At 42.1% G+C, this 25,406-nt stretch overlaps 1 protein-coding gene across 1 annotated transcript in view; it reads left to right on the forward strand.

The window, feature by feature from the left end:
• The first annotated feature begins 10,655 nt into the window (after positions 1-10,655).
• Positions 10,656-25,406, forward strand: part of fignl2 (fidgetin like 2) — a 41,642-nt gene continuing 26,891 nt past the window's right edge. The window contains exon 1 of the mRNA XM_070909827.1: positions 10,656-10,740. Coding sequence (XP_070765928.1) covers positions 10,656-10,740 — 85 coding nt within the window. The remainder of the gene's footprint in view (positions 10,741-25,406) is intronic.

Below are 25,406 nucleotides of genomic sequence, written 5' to 3' on the forward strand. Positions count from 1 at the left end.
GGTTCGGTGACTCTCGAAATCCAATAAAACACAGTGAGATGAGACTCTGAGCCCAAACCCAACAAATGTAGAAAAAGTGATCATTTGCAAGTAAGAAAAAAACCCAACAAAAACATACAAAAAAATGTTTACAGACTCAAATACTACTGAGGCAATGTGGTTTCTTATGTCGTCAAAGACAGCTGAACCAAACACAATCAGTTTACCACGGAACTTTGCTGCATAGTGACCATGTTCATATAAATGAGGAACAAATGCAAAATGAAAAACAGTGACTCACAGTGTGCTGGCCAATGACACACATTTCTTTGGGGACCAACTGCCAAGGCACAGAAATCTCTGCTAGATGAAGAATTGCAAAATCCCTGCCACCACCGAGTGTGGACCCCCGCAGCAAAGCTCCAATGCTACGGGACTGGATCATACAGATCCCACTAGAACTGTATTAGCAGTCTAAAGGAGAGTCTGTAACACCGCGTTTACCATCTTTATCAAGAAGAAAACAATAATCAACCAAGCAAGTTTAGCTAGGAAGGAAACACTAGCGAGGGAGGGGGAAACCCAGAACCGTAGACAAAGAATTTTTTGTTTGTTTGTGCTGAGTATACTTGCATCTTTACATTATTTGAGCAGCAAAAAAAGATAACATTTAGCCCATGTCACTAGTCTTTTCATCTCCTATTTGTTATACTGACATTGAAAAAGACATTTTCTACATGGGCTTTCACACTGACCGGGTAGGGGTCATTAGTCATTGTTTTGACTTGGGCTGAAGGAGACTTGCTCAGACCGAGTTCCAGATAAATAATAATTATTTTGCTCGTTCAATGCATAGAAATGACTTGCATGAAGGCATGTTTTGATCAGGAATCATGCATGAGTAATCATAGTCCACAAGACACTAATTCTCAGACCACTGCAGTGGCTTGACTATAGTTCGAGGCTGTCCACTGGGGAAATTACGAGAACTATAACTGGAAAATGAAGATTTTGGATAGTGATTTTGGGGGAATGATAGTCGTATGATCCTGCCCTTCACTAGTTTCGTTTTTCAACTGACAGATCTTTCAATTAAGCCCTTCATTAAAATTTCAGGTGAATGAAGGATGTAAGCACTCAGAGGCAAAGTCTCAGTCGGATCAGCCGACAACACAAAGGAGAAAATGTTTTTTTTGCTGCTCTGAATGTTAGTAGTATAGAAAGAGTGTGGAGTGTATGAGTATTAGGAATCAGAATATCCTCACGTTGAGAATGCACAGATTTTGAGGGCCATGTTAGTTGTTCTGAACCAAATCTGGGGCTTACATGTCTTTGCTTACTTACATCCATCATACGGTCACTTTCCTTACTTATCTGTGGTCCCAGTTATGGTAGTGAGAGCAGGTGATGTTTCACGCCTAGGAATCCATATCTGGCATCAGTAAGTGTCTGGTGTGCTCAAGTGTCAATAGGTATCCCCTCTACTGCTGTAGTTCCTGGAGAAGGGATCAAATTATGTTTTTACTTTTTGTTTTCTTTTGATATTCCTTTTGTTGTTTTGTTTTGGGCTAGTGGAAGAAGTGAAAACCACATTTAGACAGTACTCTTACTGATTCATTCATTTCAAGTTCCTCTTTTGTACTCTGTCAGACCCACATCAGAACTTCCCCCATGAGTGATGTCTTTAGGTAGTGCATTTTCGGACAATTTGAGTTGCCAGCTTTAGAAAAAAAGCCTTGAAGTCCTTCTCTGATGTCCTTGTGATGCAATCATTCTCAGAAAAAGCTTTGATCAGTGAGAGTGACACTGACCACCTGATACAGCAGTGTTAGCCGAGAATTATCACAAGGACATGCCTTGTCGTGCCTAGCATGTATGGGAAGGTGGATGGCCATGAAGGGCTTGTGGTTTGGACTGTCGAATCAAATGCATTTTGTCTTGTATTTCAGGGAGGTGGATAGGTGATGAATAACTCAGTTTAAACGTGGACCAATAAATAGGTAAAGCCCCTCCCTTCAGGGTTTTAGACTGACTGCCATGAGAACAAGAGAGAAACAGGAGAGCAGAAGAAAAGAATAGTGCTTTGGTCTGAGTCGGAGTGCTGAAAGTCCCATGTTTGTCAGTGTATCATTGTGCTTTTGTGGGACCTCTTAAAACACTGTGTGGTGTTGGACCCAGGCTCGCACCATCTATTCACGTACTTGCAGGCTATCAAATACACCCTCTTCAAAAATAATTTGAGATGGGGCCAGAGATGGAGGTGAAAACGTGAAAACTTGATGAAAATTGACATCAGCAGGCCTCACATCGACGCAGCTACGTTGTATAATAAGCTTTGTGGGTGTTTTTCATAAAAAAAAAAAAAAAAAACCTGAGGCTTTGTCAAGTGGTAGACAAAACACAACTGCCTCCTTAGGTGTTCCTGCCATTTTTTTTCTACACAGGAGTGATGGTCCTATTTGTAAGCGGATGACTGGACATAAATCTGGCATCCATCGTCACACCACTAATGCCATTTGGTGTGTTTAACACTGCCTGTACCAGAACCCCCTGTCTGTAACAATAACTGAGGTCTGTTTACAATATGAGGTCTCCGAATCAGTTTGGCTGCTGCACACTAAAAACCAAATACATTCCCAATGAGAACCACAGGAGGAGTGAGTAATGTCATTCAATTTACCCATGTTCATCTTGGATGTAATGTTTTAGAATGATACATTCACACTTGAAAAAAAAAGGGGAAAAAAAGGAGAAAAAAAAGACAAAAAAAGAAAACACAAAAACATATATATGTACAGTGCAGGCTATGATGTAAATGGCACAATCGCTGAAAAAGAACGAACTTTTTGAGAGAAACTATAAATATTGTATTATATTCTTTTATTTTATCCGCATGCTTTGTTGTGTTTTTTTGTAAATACGGAATTTTAAAAATGTTACTACTAATAATCAAAAAATGAATAATAACAATAATATAGAATGGCTTCCAGCTATGCCCTTTGTCACATTTGTTACCTTTTGGATTTTTTGAGACACTTTTCACTTTGTTGACGGAAATTGAATGAAATATAGATATTATATAATACAAAAAGATAAATACATGTATACATATGTGTCTATATGTATATACATAAAAACAGAAGAACACTGTTTGTCACATTTGATTTATGTGCAACACGTTCAGTGGATGTCTAAAACTGGTTGTTTCCAGCACCCTTCTATGTTGGGGAATAGCTCATGTGCGATGTTACTGGAGCTGCTTGCCATGGATTGTAGCCTGATCATGATGAAAGGATAATGTTACCAGCACATTTCTCACTTACTGTCATATCTCTCACCTTCACTGAGTATACAGGACACAAACACACAGTCACGGACACAAATACACACACGAACACAGGTGACTCTCCTCACTGCCCACCAACTTTACCAGTGATCTCTTCCCAGAGGACGTCAGCTGGTGTGACTGACTGCCTCGTACAACCTGAGACGGTACCTACCCCAGGGCCTTTTTTTCCCATACCCACACATCAGTGCCATTACAGCTCAACATGCATACAATCATGTACTTGCTTCTCATCCTCACATTTCTTTCGTTGAATGGTTTGTTTCTAGTGTTCCACTCAATGGCATGTGCCTTTTTTCTGCTTTTTCTGCGAATTTGGATGTTGATGCCACACTGAAAAACAAAACAAAAAAACAAAACAGAAAAAAAAGAAACAAAATATATGTTTCCAACCTGTGGAGGATGGGGGTTTGGAGGGTGGGGGGGTGAGCACAACATTAATCAGGGATGTCGAGTCAGAAATACTGCCGGAGGATCATCCAGACACCCCACTTCATCTTAATATTCAACAGTGTGTGATGTTAACAGAAAAACAGCTAACTCAAAAATGTCCTGTTCTTAGTGCTATGTGTGTCACCCACTTGGCTTGTGAAAAAGCAGCTTGCCTTCTATATTTCTGTTTTATTTCTTCAATATTTCTGTTTCCATCTGAAATTTATTTTTGTATCAATATTTGATTATAGGACTCATTCTTTTTTTAGCATGGTTTATTATGGGCGTTTTTTCCTTTTTCGCTGAAAAATTAAAAAGTGCTTTTCAAACTGTTGTTATCATTTGACACCGTGATAAAAGAGGATATACAGTACAATATGATGGTGTGTTGCACAACCACTTGGACTCTTGGTAAGAATATATGAAAGATTGTCTTCATTTGAGCACGAACCTTTTTATTACCAATAAAGCAGCCTTCCAGTTACAACTTGTGTGTGTTTTTTTTTTTTTATTAAATGTGAAGTTTTGCTAACTAAAGATATTCATTGCTTTTTTGAAAGAGGTGGAGTGCAGGCAGAGCCTCTAGATTTCCTCCTCTACTTTCCTTCAGGCTTATTTCAGATTCATTGTGTCCACTTTAAGTAGTGGTCACCATTTTGTGGGGATTATTTCACTTTTGTGGTGCTGTATGTGGATGCAAGCGGCTTACAAAACATCCTGTGAAATGGAGCTGAGTGGCGCTGTGGTAACGGGGTCGTGAAAGGCAGCCTTTCAAATGTAATGGACTTATTGAATTTGTTAAGAGCCCCGTGTTAACATCCCCCTCACAGGCAGAAGATGGACTATAACCCTATTATTATGCAGTCCATCTGTACTGTGATGCTCTTGTTTGTGGTCCACCGTAAAGTAAATAGCCTATAGGTATGATGTTACAGTCCTCATTCCCCACAACCTCACAACCTCATGAGAACAGGGCAGAAATGGCCATGTTGGGGGGGTGATATTGATCTGTTTGTGCTTCCCCCATTGGTTTGCAGAGGGCGGAGGAGGGTAAGAAACCCTTTTTGGAGAGTAGGCGTAATTGTATGTAAATGATGCATGGAGTTGTCCTCAGACAGTGTAGGCACTGAATAGATGGCAAATTCTCCACAGAGTACCCACCCTTCCTGCTTTCTCTCCTTTCATTCCCTTTTTGTCACATTACAAAATTAGTCTCCCTTGCTCCTTTCCCTCCCTCAAGTCACATGGACTCTTTTCGACTCTCAGCATCTCCCTCCTCCCCCGCCCTTCCTCCATCTCCCTGGATTTTTGGATGATATTGTCAAATCTATGTGTCTCTCTGTTATATATCATCTACACATGTAGGCAATGGGAAGCTGCTCCTTATTGACTATTGATCACCTCTCTTTCTCTCTCTCTCTCCAACTGGTTTCACTGCTATACTCCAGGGTGGCTGTGAGAGAGTGCAGTGAGGTGGGGAGGAGAGAGAGAGAGAACCAGGGAGGGAGGGGGGAGGTAAGGAACAGAGAAGGGGAAGGGAGGTGGCGGAGCACTGCAGTGCAGATAAATGAATGCAGCAGTCGAGGCTGAGTCAGCAGCACACTCCCAGTTTGGCCCAGTGCCTCCATCAGTTTGTGCCCATGCACGGCTGCCTAGGAGACCGGCTCCCACGCTCAAAAGGAAGCACACCAAAAATAAGGACATTTCATCCTAAAATTAGGCTCGTTAACGACATCTGAGAGCGGTAAAAAGCGCCGAAGGCAGCCGAAGGCAGCCGGTGTTGCCGGCGCGCTATGCAGAGGAGCTGTCCTTGGTGCTGGAGGTGCTACCGCGAGGACGAACACGCTCTGCCCGGCTCTGAGGCTCCTTGGGTGGGGTCGCATGGGAGGAGGAGAGCGCTGGTTGGCGTGGAGCTAAACCCAGCCATAAAAATGTGTTTAGTGTGCGGAGGAGCTCGACCTAATTCGGAGACAGCCACACCTACACTCCCCTCTCCTCCTCCTCCTCCTCCTCTGCTCGCTTTCCTCTCATCCCACCTCCCTTCCTCTGTTGCCACATAGCATGTGGTTTCTCTGTGGGTAGACCTGAACGTGGCTAAATATAACGATTAAACGTGTCACAGCATGATTAGCTTTTTATACACGTGATAATGCCACTGAAGATTATTATAGTCCTTTAATCACTAATGAGAATTATTAACAAAGACTCTTCATCCATTGCAATACATTGCTTGGATTATATTATTCATTTCTGTCCTACTCTTGTTCCATTTCCTCTGCCCCATTTTGCTGCAGTCCTGCTGGTAAATGTCAGACAGGCAGTAAGCGTGAATAGCCAGCAGTAAAAGGGGGTTTTCCTACTATCTGATCACATTTCAACCCTTGACTGAGATCAGAGGGTTGTGTTTGTGCTCTGCTAGTGTTCCCGCCCTCCCCTCCTTCTCCCCTCCTACCCTGGTCTCCCTTTCTCCCCGGAGAGTCAGATTGAGGAGGGAGGACGGAGCCCAAAGAGGGAGCTCTCCATCATGGCTATGGCCAGAAGCCAAGAGCCCCCACTACAGCTGCACCCTCACACAACTCACATTTCTCAATGAGAAACGAGGCAGACACATAACTAACCCCCCCCAATCCATTCCCAACACACACACACACACACACACACACACACACACACACACACACACACATAAAAACCTACACCACCACCAGCTAAAGCCAACAGTTTCTCTCCACCAGCCCCTTCTTTCCACTAAATGTTAACTCCATTACTTACTGTATTTTTTTCTGCCTGCCTCATTGCGTAACCTTATTGTGCAACAATGTAAATTTGTGTGAACAAAGTGCGTGCTATATACAGTCTGCACTGCAAAAGGAAACAAAACAGATGCCTTTACACCCACACACTGCCTTTTTTTAAGATTTCCCAAATCAGCCTGAGCTGTTTGGCTGCCTGATCTTTCCAATTTGCTGAACAACAGCACCAACCTCTGGTCAGCCCTGTGTATGTGTGAAATGTGTCCCTTTTTTATACAGCTCACTAAATACTGCCCCATCTATTAATTTCCTTTGGTTAGCATTGTCACAACCTATCATCAGTCTCCAACGTCAATACAAAAACTTTGCCACTTTATGAGATTTTATTCTAAAATCTTAAATAATTTGAAAATACATTTGTGTGCATCACAACATCAAAGGCATCCAGGTGAAATGCATTCAGAATATACATTAAATTGATTATCTGAAGTAATTTTTTTCATCTTGCATCTTAGTTTATTCATAGAGCAGAGAAAATCCAAATTAGACGCAGAAAAAATAAATGAAACCTGCATTCTGAGTGAGACATGGGAATCTGAACATGACAGTGCATTTTCTTCTGAAACGAAAATGAAATAACAGTGAGCCTGTAGATTGACTCTGAAGGAATCAATACTGACATTTCAAAGTAATAATAAGATGAGATAAGTTGAACATGTAAATCTTTTTTTTCACTTTCAGCAAAGTGCAAAATGTACCTTTTATTTGAGAATACTGCAGAACGAACAAAATGACCAATGTTTTCTATGTTGCTGCAGAGGATTCATCTTCTTTCATGCTGCTGGATGATGTAAAGCAGTATCACATGTAATCCGGGCTGTCTTAAACTTCTGCTGCAATGTGGAGCAGGTCTTCATGACATCTGAAAGTAAAATATAAGGCTTTGAAGTCACACAAAACCAAGATACATCCAATGTAAAATACTGACACAACATGTGAACAGTTTATACAGAGAAGTTCAGTCGTTCTACACTACTGGTACAAGAGGAAATATTTGACTAATATGACATCTTAATGAATTTAACTGACAGAACTGCTCTCCTATTGCTCTTCATTTCTATGCAAGCTGCAGTAAAACACACACTGACTTCTGTATTGACCTCCTACAGTCCGATCACACCGTCACCAAAGAAGCAGCTTTGGTATAAGTGTTGCTTTTCAGCTCACCCTTCTCGTTTGGTGCTGGCCAGCCACTCCACAAAATCTTTAGCCTTAATCTTGTCAAGATAGTGGGTGAAGTCGCTGGTGAATGTCCCATCTGAATGCCTTTTGAAGTTTTGGATGATGTTTTGTCCTTTTTCCATCTGATTTGAATGCAATCTGAGAAAAGAAGTGTTGATTGAGAGAAAGTTCTTTCATTTATGGTCAATTTCACTGCTAAACATATTTCACAACAGACTTCAACTATCTCTGACAACAGTATATTTATTTATTTATTTATTTATTTATTTATTTATTTAGCTACACTAAATTTATAGAGACAAATGTATTGAAGCTTTCATTTTATCAAGCCAATATCAAATCATGCCGAAAGAGACTTCACACATACCTTGCCGGTCTGGTTTTATCCACAACCATCTCTTTACTGCTCGAACAGAGAAACAGGAACAACATGCACCACACGAGTAGGCTCATCCTCACCTAGTCAACAAATAACCAAGAACACAAACACAGTGTTTATCCTGCTAAATTACATAAGAAAACAGGTAGGTTTAGATCTTAATGAACAAACTCACCTTGTGGAACCTTGATACGTGTCCAGCGAAGTGCTGTACTTTCTTGTCTGGAGCACATGCAGTGTAATATTGATGAAGCCACAGAGAACAGCACCTTGAAGATAGGCTGGGGGTGGACTAAACTGCAAAGACTGATTATTTCTGACGCTTTATAAAGACAGCAGGTGTCCCAGTGTGACATATTGGTCACAGGTGACCCTCTTCCTCATTACTGTAGTCTGGATCATAACTTATCTGAACTAGGATGGCGTGTGCTCGCCACACAGGTCAAAGGTCAGAGCCCACTCTCACTTTCTCAGACAGTAGCAGGTGTGAAGAAATGTTGTTCTGGTGTCTGACGTCAAGAACACGACTCCTGAACTGTATTGTTCACTTCTTTACTATTTGAAATCTAGGCTATTGAGTGTATTCAGCTGCAGCATTTCAGTCCTCCAGACACTCCATACTAATATTTATTTTATTAATTTTATAGTGTATAGTTGTATTGATGAAATGCAACATATGACTTTTAAAAATACTTTACTCAAAGGCGCTCTAGCCCTTAGGGTAGGGTAGGGCCTGATGTAGGTTTTCTTTTTTTTTTTGCTTCATTATGAGACCAATAGGTAGATTTTTTTCCCTGCATCTGTAAAGTGGTCATCCAGAGGTGCCTCAAGTGGTTTATTGACCCAATAAGGAACATCAATTGTACGAATTCATAGCACAATTTAGATAGAAGATATAAGGCAGGGCAGCAGTTATTGTAGATAATGAAGTCATTACACATGTTTACATTGGTGACAATTTCGGAATGACAATTTTTTTTTTGCACGAATCAATTTCTATGTGTGCAATAAGAAGAGGAGGAACCACCACAGACACATGCAGCTAATTCACATGCTGAAGTGTAGCTATATAAAGCCATTTTACTGGCGATTCCAGCTTACTTGAGTTGTTGGAGAAAACCAAAAGAAGTTGTTTTGAGGTAGGTATGCTTTCTACTGTGTCCGTATCTAAATGCAAAACAATGTTACTAGCAAGCAAATAATGCTACAGCTAGCCAGCAGCACAGTTAACCTCGCCGAACTTTTTATAGCTAGCTAACGTTAGTGTGATACTGTAGCTAATAGCTAGCGTTAATGATGCTAGCTAAGCTAGCTGTTTGTTAAGCTACATGTATGGGGTCTACTTTGTGAGCATTGAAATCTACCCTTAAACCTTAAGAGTAAGGACACCATGGTCTGATCCCCGACGATTCTTTGATCCTGTAACATTTTCACTAAGGCTAGCAAGGTAGCAAACATGTATAAGTTAGCTAGCAAATGTTATAGCTAGCTAATCCTAGTTAAAAGGTTTGATGGCATTAGCTAGTTAAGAAAAGGAGGACCGTACCATCAGATTAATGACAAAGTAATACAGATAACACTTTGGCGTGGATCTGAAAAGATTAGTTGTTCGATTTGCGTTAATTGATTAGTCGATCATTAATGATTGATTAATTGTCCAATGAGAAATGTACTAGTTTTCTCTGTTTTATGCTTATTGTAAAGTTAATATGTGTTTTAGTCAGTTGTTGAACAAACCATCTGAAGACATAACCTTGGGCTCTGGGAAACCGTGACTAAACGATCAAGTGATTAATCGAGAAAATAATCGTCATGTGGTTATTTGCAGCCCTGTTGTGGTCCTGGCAGGTGCCCCTTAATCAGCTCTGTTGGTTGAAGTTATCTAAGTAACCTAGATTCAGTTGGACTTGGTGGGTATGCAGATTTTGTATTTAATAAGTAAGTTACAAATATACTTGTTATAAAAGACAGACTTGACACTGTGTTGATATACAGAATTAATGACACCATCAATTCATACAAGCCAGGATTAGAGTGCTGGTTTATAGATTTGCAAACAACAGAGGAAGTACAAAAATAGGGAAGCAGCTTTTTTCTCAATCAAATCTTCAAACCATCATTGTCTACATCAAAACTCATAAATTGGTGACAAAAACATAACTTAATACTGGGGAAATCAGAATAAATACAAATTAAATAATCCATCTTGCCTTCTCTTCCAGACCTTTGAGACAAAGTTATCAAACTTGAACTTCACCCAAATCACACAGTTCACACAATTGGTTTATCTCCTGAATACTTTTGAATTGACCAGAGGAAGACATATGACATATGATTCAGGACCACACTATTGACCAGAAACATTTTCTGATGCGCAAAAAAGAAGATCTTTAACCTGTTGCTGTTGTATACCTTGTAGGACAGTTTAGGATGATGTTATTTACTTGATATTTTGGTGGTTACAAAATGTTTTAGGCAAAGAACTGGATTCCCCCTCAGATCTGCAGCCTGAGCCCCAGTGAAGATGTTCAGCAGAGTACAGAACTGGGATGACATCCCTTCTCCAGCCACCAAGAGCTTCACTCAACCCAAGCGAACCATGTACCCATGTAAGTACAAACTATTCGCAGTCTTTCCCATTTTGTCTTTGTTTGAGTGCTTTACTTCTTACCCTTCACATTGTTTACATTTAAATCAAAAGACAAAATCAGGCACCAACTTTACTTGCACTTGTACTCATGTAAATGACGATCTCTAGCTCTGGCTGCATCATGTATGATTTGAATTTAACCCATAAGAACCCATGGTGACACCAGTGTAACACACACTTCAAAGGCCCCAGAATCTTCTTTATACAGCTTTGTGCTTGATCTTAACTCATTAAGTCCCTAAGCCACATATACAAAACATCCTGGTGTGGTGGTCATATCACAGTCATGTGACTGTGACTGGTCGGGACCTTTTCAAAATGGTGGAGGAAGCAACTCATTTCAAAAAGCCTGTATTTTGATACTAAAGGTAAGTTAAAACCCATTTAATGATTCTAATGCTTTAATAGTGTGTCCTGTATACAGTCAACCTGTTTTGACCATATTTCTTGAGCAAATTAATATAAAACAATAAAACTAGTGAATTTACCATAAACGCCCAATGTAACGTATATGTACCATCACAGATCTTTGACATTAAGGGGTAGTATAAAAAAAACACATCAGAAATGTCTTCAGTGTGGTCCACTTGGTCTGTGGTGTATTCCCATAATTTTCCTTTTAAGGGGAAATGGGTCTGGGTTCTTATGGGTTAAATTCTCACACAGTAGAGAGAGTTTGACTTTTAATTTTAGCATCATCACTGCCTTTGCTGTATAGTCTAATGTGAAACGTGTCTCTTTTCAATAAAGTTATAGTAGTTTTGATGTTTGCAAATTACCTTTCTGCCTTCTGTTCTCTGTTCAAAACAGACTAAAACTTAAGCAGTAGCCACAATGACAAAGTGATCCATTACAGATTTTTGTGTTACTTCATAGAGACTATATCTTCTTCAGTGTTCACAGTTAAACAGAGGTTAGCCTGTGATGGCTACCTGATGACTGACCTTTTCCATCGCAAGGTAAGATTTCTGTCCACAACAACTTAAACCTTCAACTTGGTCATGTTAAAGTCAAAGCGTAAACAGTTATTCAAATCCTGTCACGGTACTCATAGTCATTACTGTCTGGTGGAAAAACTCCAACAACTAAACAACACCAGGAGATGGAAGAAATAATCTGGAACCCATAAATGAAGGTCTAGCTGAAGATAGTCTGTTTATTTTATTAGTGGGCTTGACTTCATAGATATTTTAAAGTCTTGCTTTGAATGTTTCTATATGTAGTGTACTTCTAGGCCCTGGCCACTAGGTGTCAGACTTGACTACAGCATTGCAGCAAGGTCTCCTGTGCTGAGGAGCCTCTCAGTGTAGAGTCCCTCAACCTTTTCTGAAACCAAGATCTGTTTTTTAGGTCTCAAATTCTTATAACCCCATCAATTTGAACAACTTGACAAGTCTTTGTCAGTTATAGTCTACTTTCAGGAGAGCTGCATATGGATTATACAAAAATGTCGATATATTCTCAACATTTATTTTACTTTTATTAAAAAGAAAACAAAGAAATATCCATATTCCACAAGGTCCTGCTTAGTACGGATGGTGATTATAATTTGGACCTTTAGATGCCTGACAAAATGAGATAAAGGCTCGGCTTGTTGGGATGGTGGAGGAATATAGTATTCATAAGGAATGTGCTGGATCCTTGGAGAAATATACGCATACACACACATACCTCACAATTTATACTCACTATTCTCCTCTGGCATTACCTCTGGGGAGGAGAGGTATAAATGTTTGAGTCTATATTCGATATATATATTATCACTAAGAGAAGAAAGGGATCATATAGCTGAGGGTCATGCTTACAGGGGCTGCAATGCTGTTCTCTCTGCTGCTGCTTGATAACTTGGTGCTGATTGATACATTAATATTGCATTGATCCGTGCCTTTTCTTACACACAGGGGCACTCTGTTACATTGCATCCCGTAAAAGCTAGGTGAGGGGGAGATCTTTGGTGCCGCATCAGAGTTTCCCAGTGTATTTAGTGGTACTTTGTGCTTGTTCTTGCACATTAGGTTAATTTCCTGGAAAAAAAAATCTGATTCAGATGGGAACCCTAGTCATGCAATAGAAACAGAAAGCAAATGATTAAAGGCGTGACATTTTCTCATTATTTAAATTCTGGGACATGAGCTACATCTGAATGAAAAGAAAAAGTAATGGGTGGATGTTACATAAGATGTAAGATTAGTTGACATTGAAGAGAAACTCCCACACAGTGCTCTTATATGGATCGTGCCTCACTTGGGGTCTGAGGGCAATGTCTGTGAATCACAGTGGACGCTACACATTAGACAGTTTATCTGCAACAACAAACACCTTCTCTGTCGAGGTCTTTGAAACGCCACAGGAGACAAAACAATAAGGCTATCACATATAAACATCACGACCGAGGGTAGTGCTTTAGCCTGAGATGTCTTCCTTCAATTTATTTGGGCTGTTAATGATAGGCTATCAGATTCCTATCTCCCTTTCCTGCTCTCTCCCCTCTTCTGCTCCCTGCTGTAGCCTGGAGGACTGTTTTGGCGAGCATCTGGAGGCAGGCTGTTGAATAGGCTCCATTCTTGAAGGACCCTGTGCTCCAGCGAGCACACTCAGGGCATGGACGCCCGGCCACGGCCCACAGAGGAGGCAGAGCCGCCTGTGGGGGTGGGGAGGAGGGAGATGTGAAAGGAAGGCTGCAAGAACCCAGCAGCTTATGTTAGTTGTGAATTTTCTCTGTGCATTATTTGCTTCCTTCCTCTGCGTCCCCACAAAGTTCCTGCTACCTCCCATTTTTCTTTTCCTTTCCTCTGTCTCACATTTCCCTGCAAATGGAAATGGAGGAGAGGCCTGGTGGTCGTGTGCCATCTTAGACCAGAACAGGAGGAGTTTGATTTCTTTCTGCCTTATAACAGGATCTTAAATACAGAACAATACTCAGGCCTTTTCTCTACAGGGGGAATAGGTGGAGGGGGTGGTGTAGCAGTCAGCCTGGGTGAATATGGTTGTAGAGCAGCTGAGGAAGTCTATTTTCAGCAGTTTTGGAGGATGCTTGTGGACAACTGTGGTCTCAAGCCTCAAGTACCAAGTGATTGCCTTTTACTCTTTTATAGCCTCCTGTTATTTCCTTGGGGTAAAGAGAGAGCAAGGGAGGGTATTTCAGAACAATGTTCATCTTTATATTATTCACTTTTTCAATTAAGTCTTTATAATTTGAGGATTTGAAAACATCTGCCTGTCATGACAAGAGTGTGGAGAGATTTTGTTAGAAATAGTTAAGTCTTTGTCATGCATCAACACACATCTTTTCTGACAATCATAACTAAAATTCTCGTGTTATCTTTGATGACAACATTTATATATAACTTGTTCGGATTTGCTTTGAAGACTCTCGCACTTCCTTCCCTATTGATTGTGTGGCTGTGAATCTAGGACTTCTTGTGTCCGCCCTTGCTGTTTGCTGGTTCAGATGTTGGATCAATGTGTTTGTGTCTGTGTAGGGAGGCTCTGGCTTGGGCTGATCTGTACAAGGTAATGGGATTGTAAGTGTCTGGCTGAGAGGAGGAGTGCTAATGAAATGAGGGGCCAGGCCTGTCAGAATGAGAGATTTTAACTGACAGCCACGCGCATCAGAGGAGACACTCCATCTAGTGCGTCGTTTGTGTATGTTTTTTCACATGTGTGGGAATGTGTGCATATGAATACATGTGTTTATGCCCGTGCAGACACAGTGCTTTCACACACTCACTTCTCCTGCTGACAGTCAGGATCACATGAGTTAGTGTTTGCTAACTGTCATTAGCTCTGTAGGTTTGTAGCTCTGCCGCAGTGATAGATTGAAACCTCAGGATGACAATGTAACTGCAGCCTGGTACAGCAGGGGAAGGCGTGACCAGCTCCTGCATTTCCTACTCTGCTGATAGTTCTTATCTCAGAGGCCAGAGAAATAGGGTAATGCTGTCCCTGCAGCTGTCAAAACAGCCATTTTCTGTCTGTTACATGTTCCTGGGAGATAGAGCTGTATGAAAGAGGTTATGGATTGTCATAGTACAATTTGTACTGGATTCTTGTAGGAGGCAGTTACCATTTGGGCTATCTAAACAAAACCAAAAAAAGCATTTCATCTTGTTGTTGTATCATGTTCCTGCCAAATCCTTGCAAATACTCCCCTGGCCATTCTGTGAATCGCCCTCCTTCTGTCCATGCTTTGAAATCATCATATCAGTGCATAAGCCCTATATGTATCCCAATGTGATTTGATTTGGAGAACAAAAATGGCAGATTAGTCTTAAATCCGCCCAAGTAGATTATCCACTCATCTCTAAAGCTCATGCATTGAGGGTTCCTCATAATTGCCGCTTGCGGTTGAGGGGGCAGGAGTGCCCAGCTTACCCGCGGTCAGGAGAACGGGACCGATCTGCTTCCACAATGCCGTCCATGTCTTCTTATTAAAAGTGCGGTTGACCCTGGTTTTTCCCCCATGTGCCTCTTCCCATTGTGTTCTGTCTGATTGATGTTGACTGGGGTCACCTAAACCCATGCAGGGGATCACGGCACAGTGCGCAGGGGGCTAAATGTTTACATGCATTCATTTGACTTTACGCAGGGGTCTGCTGGCTCAATCCAGGCTTGCCCTGTGGACGGGCAGGGTAGGCCATATGTCATGCTTTTCTTTACCACTGGATTTTATGGAAGCTTGTTAGGAAGAATAAATACTCTTTGTGGGCGAGTCCTTACCTTGTATTTGGGCTCTGAGCTTTCAGCTGTGACATCAGACGCGGGTCTTAACATGAGTGGGTTGAGGAACATGTATGACACTAATATTATGCTTCTCTGTTGACGTTGACTTGACAGACATGACGGAAAAATGAGCCAGTATATTATGCATAGTTTGTCAGTCATGCACTTATCTGGAGCCAAATGTGACAGTGAAGAACCGAGATGAACAAATGGTGAATAGTTGAGTTTGAAAAAGAGAATACAAAGAGCTCCAGGGGTAAAAAGTTAGACTGCAAAACAACAGGACTGACACAAACTGATCTGTTTTCAGCTGTGAGGGCAGAGGTGATAGTCAGTAGACAATCCTACTGAAATCACTGTAACTATTAAACACATAAATACACTCAAAAGCAGAGTGAAAAGCCAGCCGTCATAGAGAGTGGGGAGACGCGATATTATTTCAATATAGGGATAACAGCACATTTTCAGACAGTCTCTCCTGGAAGGCATTCATAGTGTTGCACTTGGTTCACATAAAAGGTGAAAGAAAGCTGCTGACCTGTCACAGCTGTAATCTGATGTCAAAAAGGTGGATGGGAGCAAATTAATGAAGTGGTGACGATGTTTTCTTTTATTTGCTTGTGTTTTTTTTGTGCTTTTGTTATCTTTAGTTGCAGTCCAATTGAGTTTTCTTTTCCGTATGAAACTCCTAGCCTATCCATTCCTCTCTAATTCAGTGATACTTCGAAATTTGTGACAGATTTTCCATTATAAAAAGATTTTCTTTCTTCTTTCTGAATGAAAAGATTTCAAAGCAAAATTCATTTGAAAACCCTCCTGAATAGTTTTATTTTCATTTCACCAGCATCTTAACAGCACAAAGCACATTAATTTTAGTATCTCCTGTTCAAGTCCGGCCGGGAACCTTTGTTGCATGTCATCCCGCCCCCTCTCTGCCCTCACTTCCTGTCACCTCTGTACTATTGCTATCAAATAAAACAAAAATGCCCCAAAAAATACTTACAAAAATTGAGATTGTAAACAGAGATGAGGATTACAGAGGTCAAGTAACCTCACTTCTTTCTGACTCCATCTTGAGCAGCAGCTCCCTCTGGAGCCACAAAAGGCTTTATACAACTTTTATTTTAACATATGCAGTAATACTCCCCGAGACCTGTAAACAAGCTTTGATATATAAAATCGTTGGAGTTCCTCTGTTGAGCATCTGTGTCAGAAGGCAGTGTGTAGAATATTTGGCTTATATTTAGGAGTTGCATGTGTATTGTTCATAATGACCTGGAAATGTCCCCCGCGAGTGGTAAAGTTGGTGGTTTTGTGCTGATGGGGTGTTTAGTTCGGGGCTTTGGACAGCACAACAGAGAGTTCCCGGGTGTTACAGCAGCAGCCATTCCTCAGCACTGTTATAATTCACCAAATGATTTAACAGCCAGCCATTGATCCACCTGGTAAACATTCATTGCTTTCAAACTGATTTTCCACTCAGTGTAGAGATCTCTCTCTCTCCCTGTCACTCTCTCGTGCTTATGCATTGGAATGCAAGTGTGTGTGTGTGTGTGTGTGTGTGTATGTGGGGTGTGTGTGTTTTTGAAATGAATGTTAACAGGCGGGCGGGGGTGGGGTAACTGATTGGAGTCTGAGTGAGCGAGTGTTGGTAGAATGTGGTCGAGACTAAAGAGAAGAATAGGACAGAGAACAGACAGTGCGGTAGTAAGGCATAGAAATGAAGGATTGTCTGCTATTTCTCTCACCCATTAACCAGACATGGCCATTGTTGCGCTCACTTCCCACTGGCACACTGTTGCTGTGACTGACAGCTCGACAAGCCGCCTCTGTAGGTCTGCCACATGGTGGGCCGCTGAATGGGGAATGCAAAACGTCACTGCTTTGTAAAAACAGCTTACCTCAACTCTTTATGTTGTGAAAAAAAGCTTTCACCTGCGCTTCACTTAACACTTTAGTAATTGCTTTCCCTGCACAGCCCTGAGGCTCAAATAAAATGTGAGTGCTGTTTTTACAAATGCAACTGATCTTATTTTTATTGATTTCTAAGTTGGTGAATGTCAGATTTCATGTAGTGGTCTTGGTGACTTATGTAGTACTAGTGATTTTTTTGTTGTTGTGCATACATAACAGCTGCTCTGTATTTAGTACTGACTATATATTTATACACTCACATGAACACGTCTTGGTGAGGGCAGTACCGTAAATGACAAGCCAGTGGGAACAGCAGTGGCACTACAGCAGTAGTGGCACTACACGAAGAACCCCTCTAGAGGAGCGTAGCCCCATCCCCACCTTGAGAGTCTTCGTATACACCCACTGCGCACGGCCAGGATGGCGGCGGGGAACGCGGAGCAAGAGACGAGGCGTGTTGAGCGACTCTCACAGGCGGAGGGTGTCTCATGGAATTCCAGAGCCGGAGCAGGAGGCAGAGAGGAGGCTGCTGGGAAACAATGGCCAGGGACATCTGTCATGCGTGGCTGCACTCCCCTTCGCTTACAATGGGTCCGGGGGACCAGCCAGTGGTGGCTTTCTTTTCTCTCCCCTCCTTTCCGGGGACACTTCTGTCCCTTACAATGGGCCCTTTGTCCCTTCCCCGCTTTTTGCCAACGTTTAACCCTTCGAGTCTGCTCCCTTTTCTGCCTCTTCTTTCTGTCTCCGCTAGAAAACAAAACATAGTTGAAACCGCGACTATTCATTCACCTCCCTCTGTTTCTGTATTTCATTATGACTTTTGGCTCTGTCTCTAGCTGTGCGCTGCGCTCTTTGCATGAATGTGTGTTTGTTAGAGCAAGTGAGAGGCAGACAGAATGGAAACGATTCCTGCACTCCTCATCCTGCTCTGCATATGGGGCTAAGATACAAGCCCCACAGTCCAGCGCTCTCTTGGCACCCCCACAGATCTGATTTCGCCACATGTGTCGATTGGCTTCAACACAACATTTCAATAGCCTCTGGCACCTGAGACACCATCCCAGCTCAATATGCTCCTTAACCCCAATGGTGTCCTCTTCCCACCAGCACCATTGTGTTTCAGCCAGGTAGCCACGTTTCCAGGAAGCCAGGCCACTAAGAGGTTGTCATCACACACTTACTGCCCGTTGATGCGACACAAATCACTTCCTCTTTGTGATACATGGCAGCGTGGTGAGCAGTCTGTACACATGAATGACAGGAGTTTAGGTACTGTGGGTTCTACTCAGTACCATTGATTATCAAACCCATGATGATGTTAGGGCCACAGCTCTGCACTGACTAGGATGTAATTATACTTGGATCCTCAGAGCTGTCTCTTTCTCAGTGTTTTCAACACTCATCAGCCTGATGTAAATTGCAAATTGATTTTTTCCCCAGCCTCTCATTCTTAAGGACTTAAGGGGTTCAAGCTGGTCTACAATTGATTGGTCAGATTGCAATTTATTATTGCTGTCAGCAACAAGACTTTTCAAGGGGAAACTTGGCAGTCCAATGGGTAAACTGAACTCATCACCTCTGCTGTGCCAGCTTGACAAAGCAAAAACCAGCTGTGTATGAAGACCAATCTCCACAACTATATACACAAAATCCCCTGTAGCATAATTTGGGTTGAATAAACATGTGTTTTGCCCTGCTTTGGGTGTGACCAGCGTTGAAAAGTTTCCAAGTTAGGTGTGCATGGTTTGGGAATAGAGATTCCACAGCATCTATCACAGATCTAATTTACAGCCCCCGGCGCTTGTGATTCCACTCCCATGCTGCACCCGGCCCTGCCCCATAATGGACTGACTGGCAAACTGGACTGCTGTGTCCTGTCCTGGCAGCTAATTGCTGCCAGCTGCTGGGGGTCGGGGAACAAAGGGCTGTTTGAAAAGGTGATCTGTTGATTGGAGAAGCTGTCCACCCTCCATCAATGGGATGTGCTTCACATGAGATGTGGCGTCTGTGTACAGTGCTGCCTCATTCTCGTACACATGCTCCCGGGGGGGCCCAGTGCACTGTAACACCAGCCCATCTGTGTTTTGCAAGCAGAGATTCAAATGAACTCAAAGAGTGAACAACAGGACAGAGTGTGCATGAGTAAGGTGAAGGTGGTGCAAGTCACTTCACGTGGTTGGAGAGAGGAGCTGGAAGGTGTGTTTTAAAATCTTATTGGTGTCATGATTCCTGCCTTGACATTTTTGCAAATGTATGAAAGCATACATTTGGGGCCATCTTATCTGCGTTCTCAATCTTTTCACATACCTTTTTAACTATCTCAAAGAGAAGGTGAAGGGGCTTTAGGAAGCAAATGTTTCATGTAAGTGGCTGAGTCAGAGCATGTGGTGATATGGAAGCAAGTCTTGTTGGAGATAACATTCTTGTCTTTTCCCTGTCAGCATAAATATTTAAGTAAACCTGTCAGTGGTGCTCCCTCCCTCTCGGTGCTCTCTCGGAGGAAGGAGAAAACAAGAAAGAAAGAGGGGGGGAAAGGACAAGAAAGAGAAAGATAAAGACCTCTGACTGATGGCTGTCTGTCAGCAGGGCTGTACTCTGTGGCTATAACCAGGACCACTCACATGCAGAGAGGTCCTGTGTGTGTGTGTCTAACACCTCTCAGAGCTGTCTGTCTGATCGAACGGCCCTCCAGGCGTCCTGTTATGACAGCTCCCTCTCCGCCTTGAGAGACCTCATCTGGGGCGTGTTCTGACAGGGCGGCCGCTTGGAATAGCTCTGATGAGAGGCGAGCGCAGACCTTTATCATTCTGCTGCTGCTCCCTGTCACTCTTGCTTTCTGTCTTTGTTTCTGTGTGTGCCTGCCTGTCTGCTGTTGGTTTGTCCTTGTGCAAGTGTGATAGCATGTGGAAAAAATGCTGTTTTTATATGGTAACAATGTTTACATGCACCCAAATATATAGAAATAGACTTTCACTGCAGTAATGAGAAGATAAAGCTGACACAAGTTATGGTAGGTGAACTGCAGTTAAATTGTGTGATTTACCAGCAGATTAGAGTATGGGATTAGGATGATTTGCCTTATGTCTGTAACTTTTATTGCATTACTGCAGTGCCTAAGTAGTGAAATGCAAAAGAGCTTGCTATATGTTTTTAATATATATACCCAGGACTCCTTGGAAAGCAGTATTGATAGTGAGTGGATTTTCCTGGTGAATTAAAGTAACGTAAACTAAACTATCACTAAAATCTTTTTTTACACACACATTCCTATTGTATGCAATGCGATATAAATCAGTGAAACAGGTATCAGTGAAGTATCTATCCATGCTCACTCTCTGCTCTTTTTTTTGAGGCAGTGGAACAGTTAAAAATATTATGCAAAAAGATGATATTGTTTAATTCCATATATTATATTTTTTCCCTGCTCTCTACTCTCAGCATTAGCCTGGGATTGGAGTAAATCTGCGCTCAGTTCAGTGTATACAGTTGTGTATGTTTATACCCTCTGACTGATTACTTTCAGCCTTGCAGCTTTTAAAAACAATGGGAATTAAATGACTGTGGTTCATGATCAGTTCATTAGAATAAGAATACGAGTAAAAACAATCAGATTGTGGCTTTTGTTGAACAAGATGCTGTTTTCCACTAGATTTGATGAGCCACTTCATAATACATATTTATGTGGTGCTGCCATGACACTGTAACTGCTCAGCAAAGAAAATAACACAAAAAATGGAATGAAGTACACATAAAGTCATACCTCTGCAGGACTAGTTCTGATTGACATTGTGAGCTTGAGATAAGGAGATCAGAGCAGTAAAAATGTCCTTGACAGAGCTCTGGCCTGGCCATAGTTAACAGATCAACCAGCACCATCTGTGACAACCCCAGAAGCAATTATCCCCTATCACATCCTAGCTGACCATCTATATTAAAACCTGCTCACAACACCTGAGATTAACCCACACTCACACCTCTCCTGCCATAATCTTGCCTGTCCACCAGCCCTCGTTTTTCTCTTACGTGGCTGAGCCAATCGTGTGGGGGCTGGTTCAGGGTCAGCCTGCACCTTGTTCTACGTATTCAGCCATGCCGCTGCTGCCGCTGGCCTGGCCTACAATCATAGCTATGGCTGTCATAAAATGTCCTATAGCTGAAAATGACTATAAGCCATGCTATTACAGGCAGAGGTAGAGAGAGGCAGGGGGGGTTGGCTGTAAAAGTAGCATCATGGACTTGTCCCTCAAATGGCACCTGAAGGTCAGTGACTATCCACAGTGATCCAGCTGTGCTCTAACCCTCTCTCAGAAACACCGCCAGTTGTGTTTGCTTTGCTTTTCCCTTTATGTTTGATTAATTCCCTTGTTTACATGTTATGCAATGTCAAACAATTGTATGAAGCTCAATTTCTAAACATATTTTACATTTTTTATAGTGGTTGGACTTTAATTTTCCTTGATCCTGATGGCAGTTATGATGTTGTGTACAGTTTTATAGTCACCCCATCCAATAGGTTAAGTGTAATATGTAAATTAACTGGACTGTGAGGGCCAGAGGTAGGTCAATGTTGGTCTGCTGTGCCCAGGAGGTCCAGGACATGCTGGAGGGACGACATCTCCCAGTTGACCTGGGGGCACACAAAGGCCCTTTTGGAAGTAGGACACTGCAAAGGAAAATGACGGCTGAGGTGCTCTGCGCCTTATGGATAATCATTTAGAACATTGGTTCTCAAAGCATTCACTCAGCAAACCAAGAGTAAATCAGTCCCCTGATTAGATGGTCTGAAAGAAAACTAGCAGAACTGTGGTATTTGAGGTCAAGAATTGAGAGCCACTGGTCTAGAAAATAGCTGTCTGTGTTGGTGGGCAAAGGTAAAGCAATGTATTTGAGAGATTTTGCTTTATGAGAATAGTACCACACAGGAGCACTAGAATAAATCAGTTTGGAACTTTTCAAATACACGTTTTTCAACACGCTGCAAAGTCTTGCAGTTGGAGGGATTTTCATTCCTTTCCAGGCACAGCAAAATACTTACTGTCAGATGGAAAGATCAGTGTGTGCTTGGCCGCTCTTTGTGTGCTGCGCCTTCAGCCTAGAAAATGAACAGACCTTCAAAGTGCAGAGGGCCACATAGACGGCGTGCACACTTGTGTGATGATGTCAAAGTGAAAGGTAGCGAAATAGCACTGACAAAGAGCAGAGCTGCCGCGCCTCAATGAGAATTAGAGGTGAATAGGTAGATGGAATTGAGTCCAGGCTCGTGCACACAGCTGGATTGTGTGAAATGTTTTTCGCTCGCTGCTAGACAATGCTCAGGGCTACAGTCTCCTTGTATGCTGTCCTTGTGTTCCTAGCTGTGAAAGGTACATCCAGCCAAGCCTGCTGAATGATAAAGAGAGGAGAAAGGGAGTCAACATACTCCTTCCACACAAAAAAAATAAAACATGCTATCCCACGTTGTTTCATTGTGACAAGCAAGCCCACACAACACCTTGAAGCTTAGCCTGAAGGACTTGAATATGGGGAATATGACTTAAAAGCTCCCTGTCTCTCACTGCGTGTTTTCCTCTTTGCGGGGGCCATTAACCTATCAAAGATGTGGCCTGTGAAGAAATGAAACATTGTCCAGAGCTGGAGAATTCCTCTGAGCTGGGGGAGGACAGGGAGAGAGAGTGGCGGTGTGTGTGTGTGTGTGTGTGTGTGAGAGTCTATGGGGGGGATTAGAGGAGGTTTGGAGGTGGAGGAGAGGGGAGACGATGATGATGGACAGACACGGGGGAGCCCCCCCAGTATCAAAGCAGCAGGAATGTAGAGCGGGCTGGTAGGACCTGGAACGCTCTTCTAAACCTCTGATCTGATGTGATGTGTGAAGTGGAGGGGTGAGTCAGAGCTTAGCAGTGCACACAGCACACCGAGATACAGAGCAGGGCTACAGACATACAGCTGGTTACCAGATTCAAGCCAGCATTACACAAGCAAGAAGAATGAGAAAAAAAGTCACTTTCATGGAGAGCAGTCATTAATGTTTTGCTATGTGGACGTGTTTTGTTATGTGAGCGTTTGTTATGCTTTGATGAATGCCCTCTTTTTTGTGTTTTTGCAGAAAAGCACAATACGCCTCAGAACGTCAATAAATCTTTTAACCTTGTGATACCTCTCCTCAAAATCCAAATCCCATATCTATTTAGCCAGAAAAAAAACCCTGTTGGTCAATGATATTTTCCATTTAACCTGGTGTGATGATCTATGGGCACTACCATCTGAGTCTCACTGGTGTTTGGTGGTTAATATGTATGGAGGAATCAGAGCTCTGCCTCCTAATTGACCGGGGCAGCTCTCCATCGCTGCACGGGGTCATGGGCCGGCTGGAGACTCCTCAGTGCCTCCACCCTGTTTATATTTCCCACTAATAGACTAAGCTTAACTCTTTCTCCAAGTGTTCAATCACAAAAAGAGAGATACACATGGAGTGTATGACTCATATCCCTGTGAGCACATGGACAGAGACAGACAGAGAGGAGGAGGACAGTGCTCTCTGTGGTTAGCCATTACAGAAATGCCTAAAGCTTTTACAGTATCGGGCTATACATCCGCATCTGCTTAAGTCCATTTGCTTTTACTTAATGCCCCAACAATTCCCTGATGCTTTGTTCTTTACTCTAAATACAAATCTCTCTATCCATCTCTTTTTCTCTCTCCCCTTTCGTCTCCAGGCTGAGTGGCTCCTTGCCCCCTCTCTCCACCTCCCCACTGACCATGTAAGCTGCTTCTCACCACTGGCTGCGGGGTCATTAGCCCACCGGAAATTTTGGCTTTGTTTCTCTTGCCTTTTTTTTATTTATTTATTTATTTTTTTTTACCTTCGCCTTGAACAAAGGGAGAAACATTCAATAGTTATTGATTTGGAGACGTACAACTTTTACTGGAGATCCCATTTAATCACAAAAGCTGATTTATTGTAGGCCCTCTGACAATCCCATTAAATTGCTGTCTAGCTAATCAAGTCCATTCTTTCTCCTCGAGGACTAATCTTTTATAGGGCCAGCAGAACAAATCCCGGCAGTAACAGGATTGGCGGGGAAATGGAGGGTTCAGGGCTGCCTCATCTTACCGTAAATGAAAGAAAATCACACAAAATGATGAAAAATATTCACCCTTATTCACAGTTGGTACTGTTTACCTACTCTGCTGAACAATTTGGCTTTACTGGTAAACGAAACAGAAGATTAGTGATTCTCTCTTCAAGTGATTCTGTTTAGAGAAAGACATTATTTTGCGGGGTACGAAGTTTATTACTTGTAGTTACATGTCACATAAAAAACCTCAGATAAAATTTTTAGTTTTGCACCTGCTAGATTATCCAGTGGCCCAGTGACAAACGTTAAGTACTGCTAATAGGATGTTAAACTTGACAAGTTTGTTCAAACATTGTTGATCTTTGTTGTCTTCATTTAAGACTTAGGAGAATCCCACTATGAACCACTGCTCATTGCCTTTTTCTTTACAATCAGACTGAGCTCACCACTGTGTTTTTTTCCTTTTTTAATCTGGATTAACTGTATTTCAGAAAATGCATGTATTTATCTGCAGGTGTTGTCTCATGTGCAGCTTTTCTTTAGATTTGAATGAGGTGATCCCAGACACAGCGGGCCCTAAAGCCTCTCATAATTGAATTGTTCTAGTAAACCTTTATGTTTTTCCCCCTGCATGTTGTGTGTGTACATCCCTGCTTTATGAGTCACTCACTCATTGGGCTCCAGCCCATCCACTAAATGAAGTGGAAACCCAAAAGAAATGATGATGGAAACCTGGAGACACATGACTGAATTTTATGAGGCGCTGATAAAATTTCACTAGCTCTTGTCTCATTGGATAACCCCAGGTTAGATACAACTGAAGATGTTATTGCTTTATTTTCTTTCATTTCATGTTGACACATCCAACCCCTCTTTGTTGTTTTTACATCGATCTTTAAACTGTGTGTATTTC

Source organism: Enoplosus armatus, chromosome 8 (assembly GCF_043641665.1).
Source record: "Enoplosus armatus isolate fEnoArm2 chromosome 8, fEnoArm2.hap1, whole genome shotgun sequence".
Classification (NCBI taxonomy): domain Eukaryota; kingdom Metazoa; phylum Chordata; class Actinopteri; order Centrarchiformes; family Enoplosidae; genus Enoplosus; species Enoplosus armatus.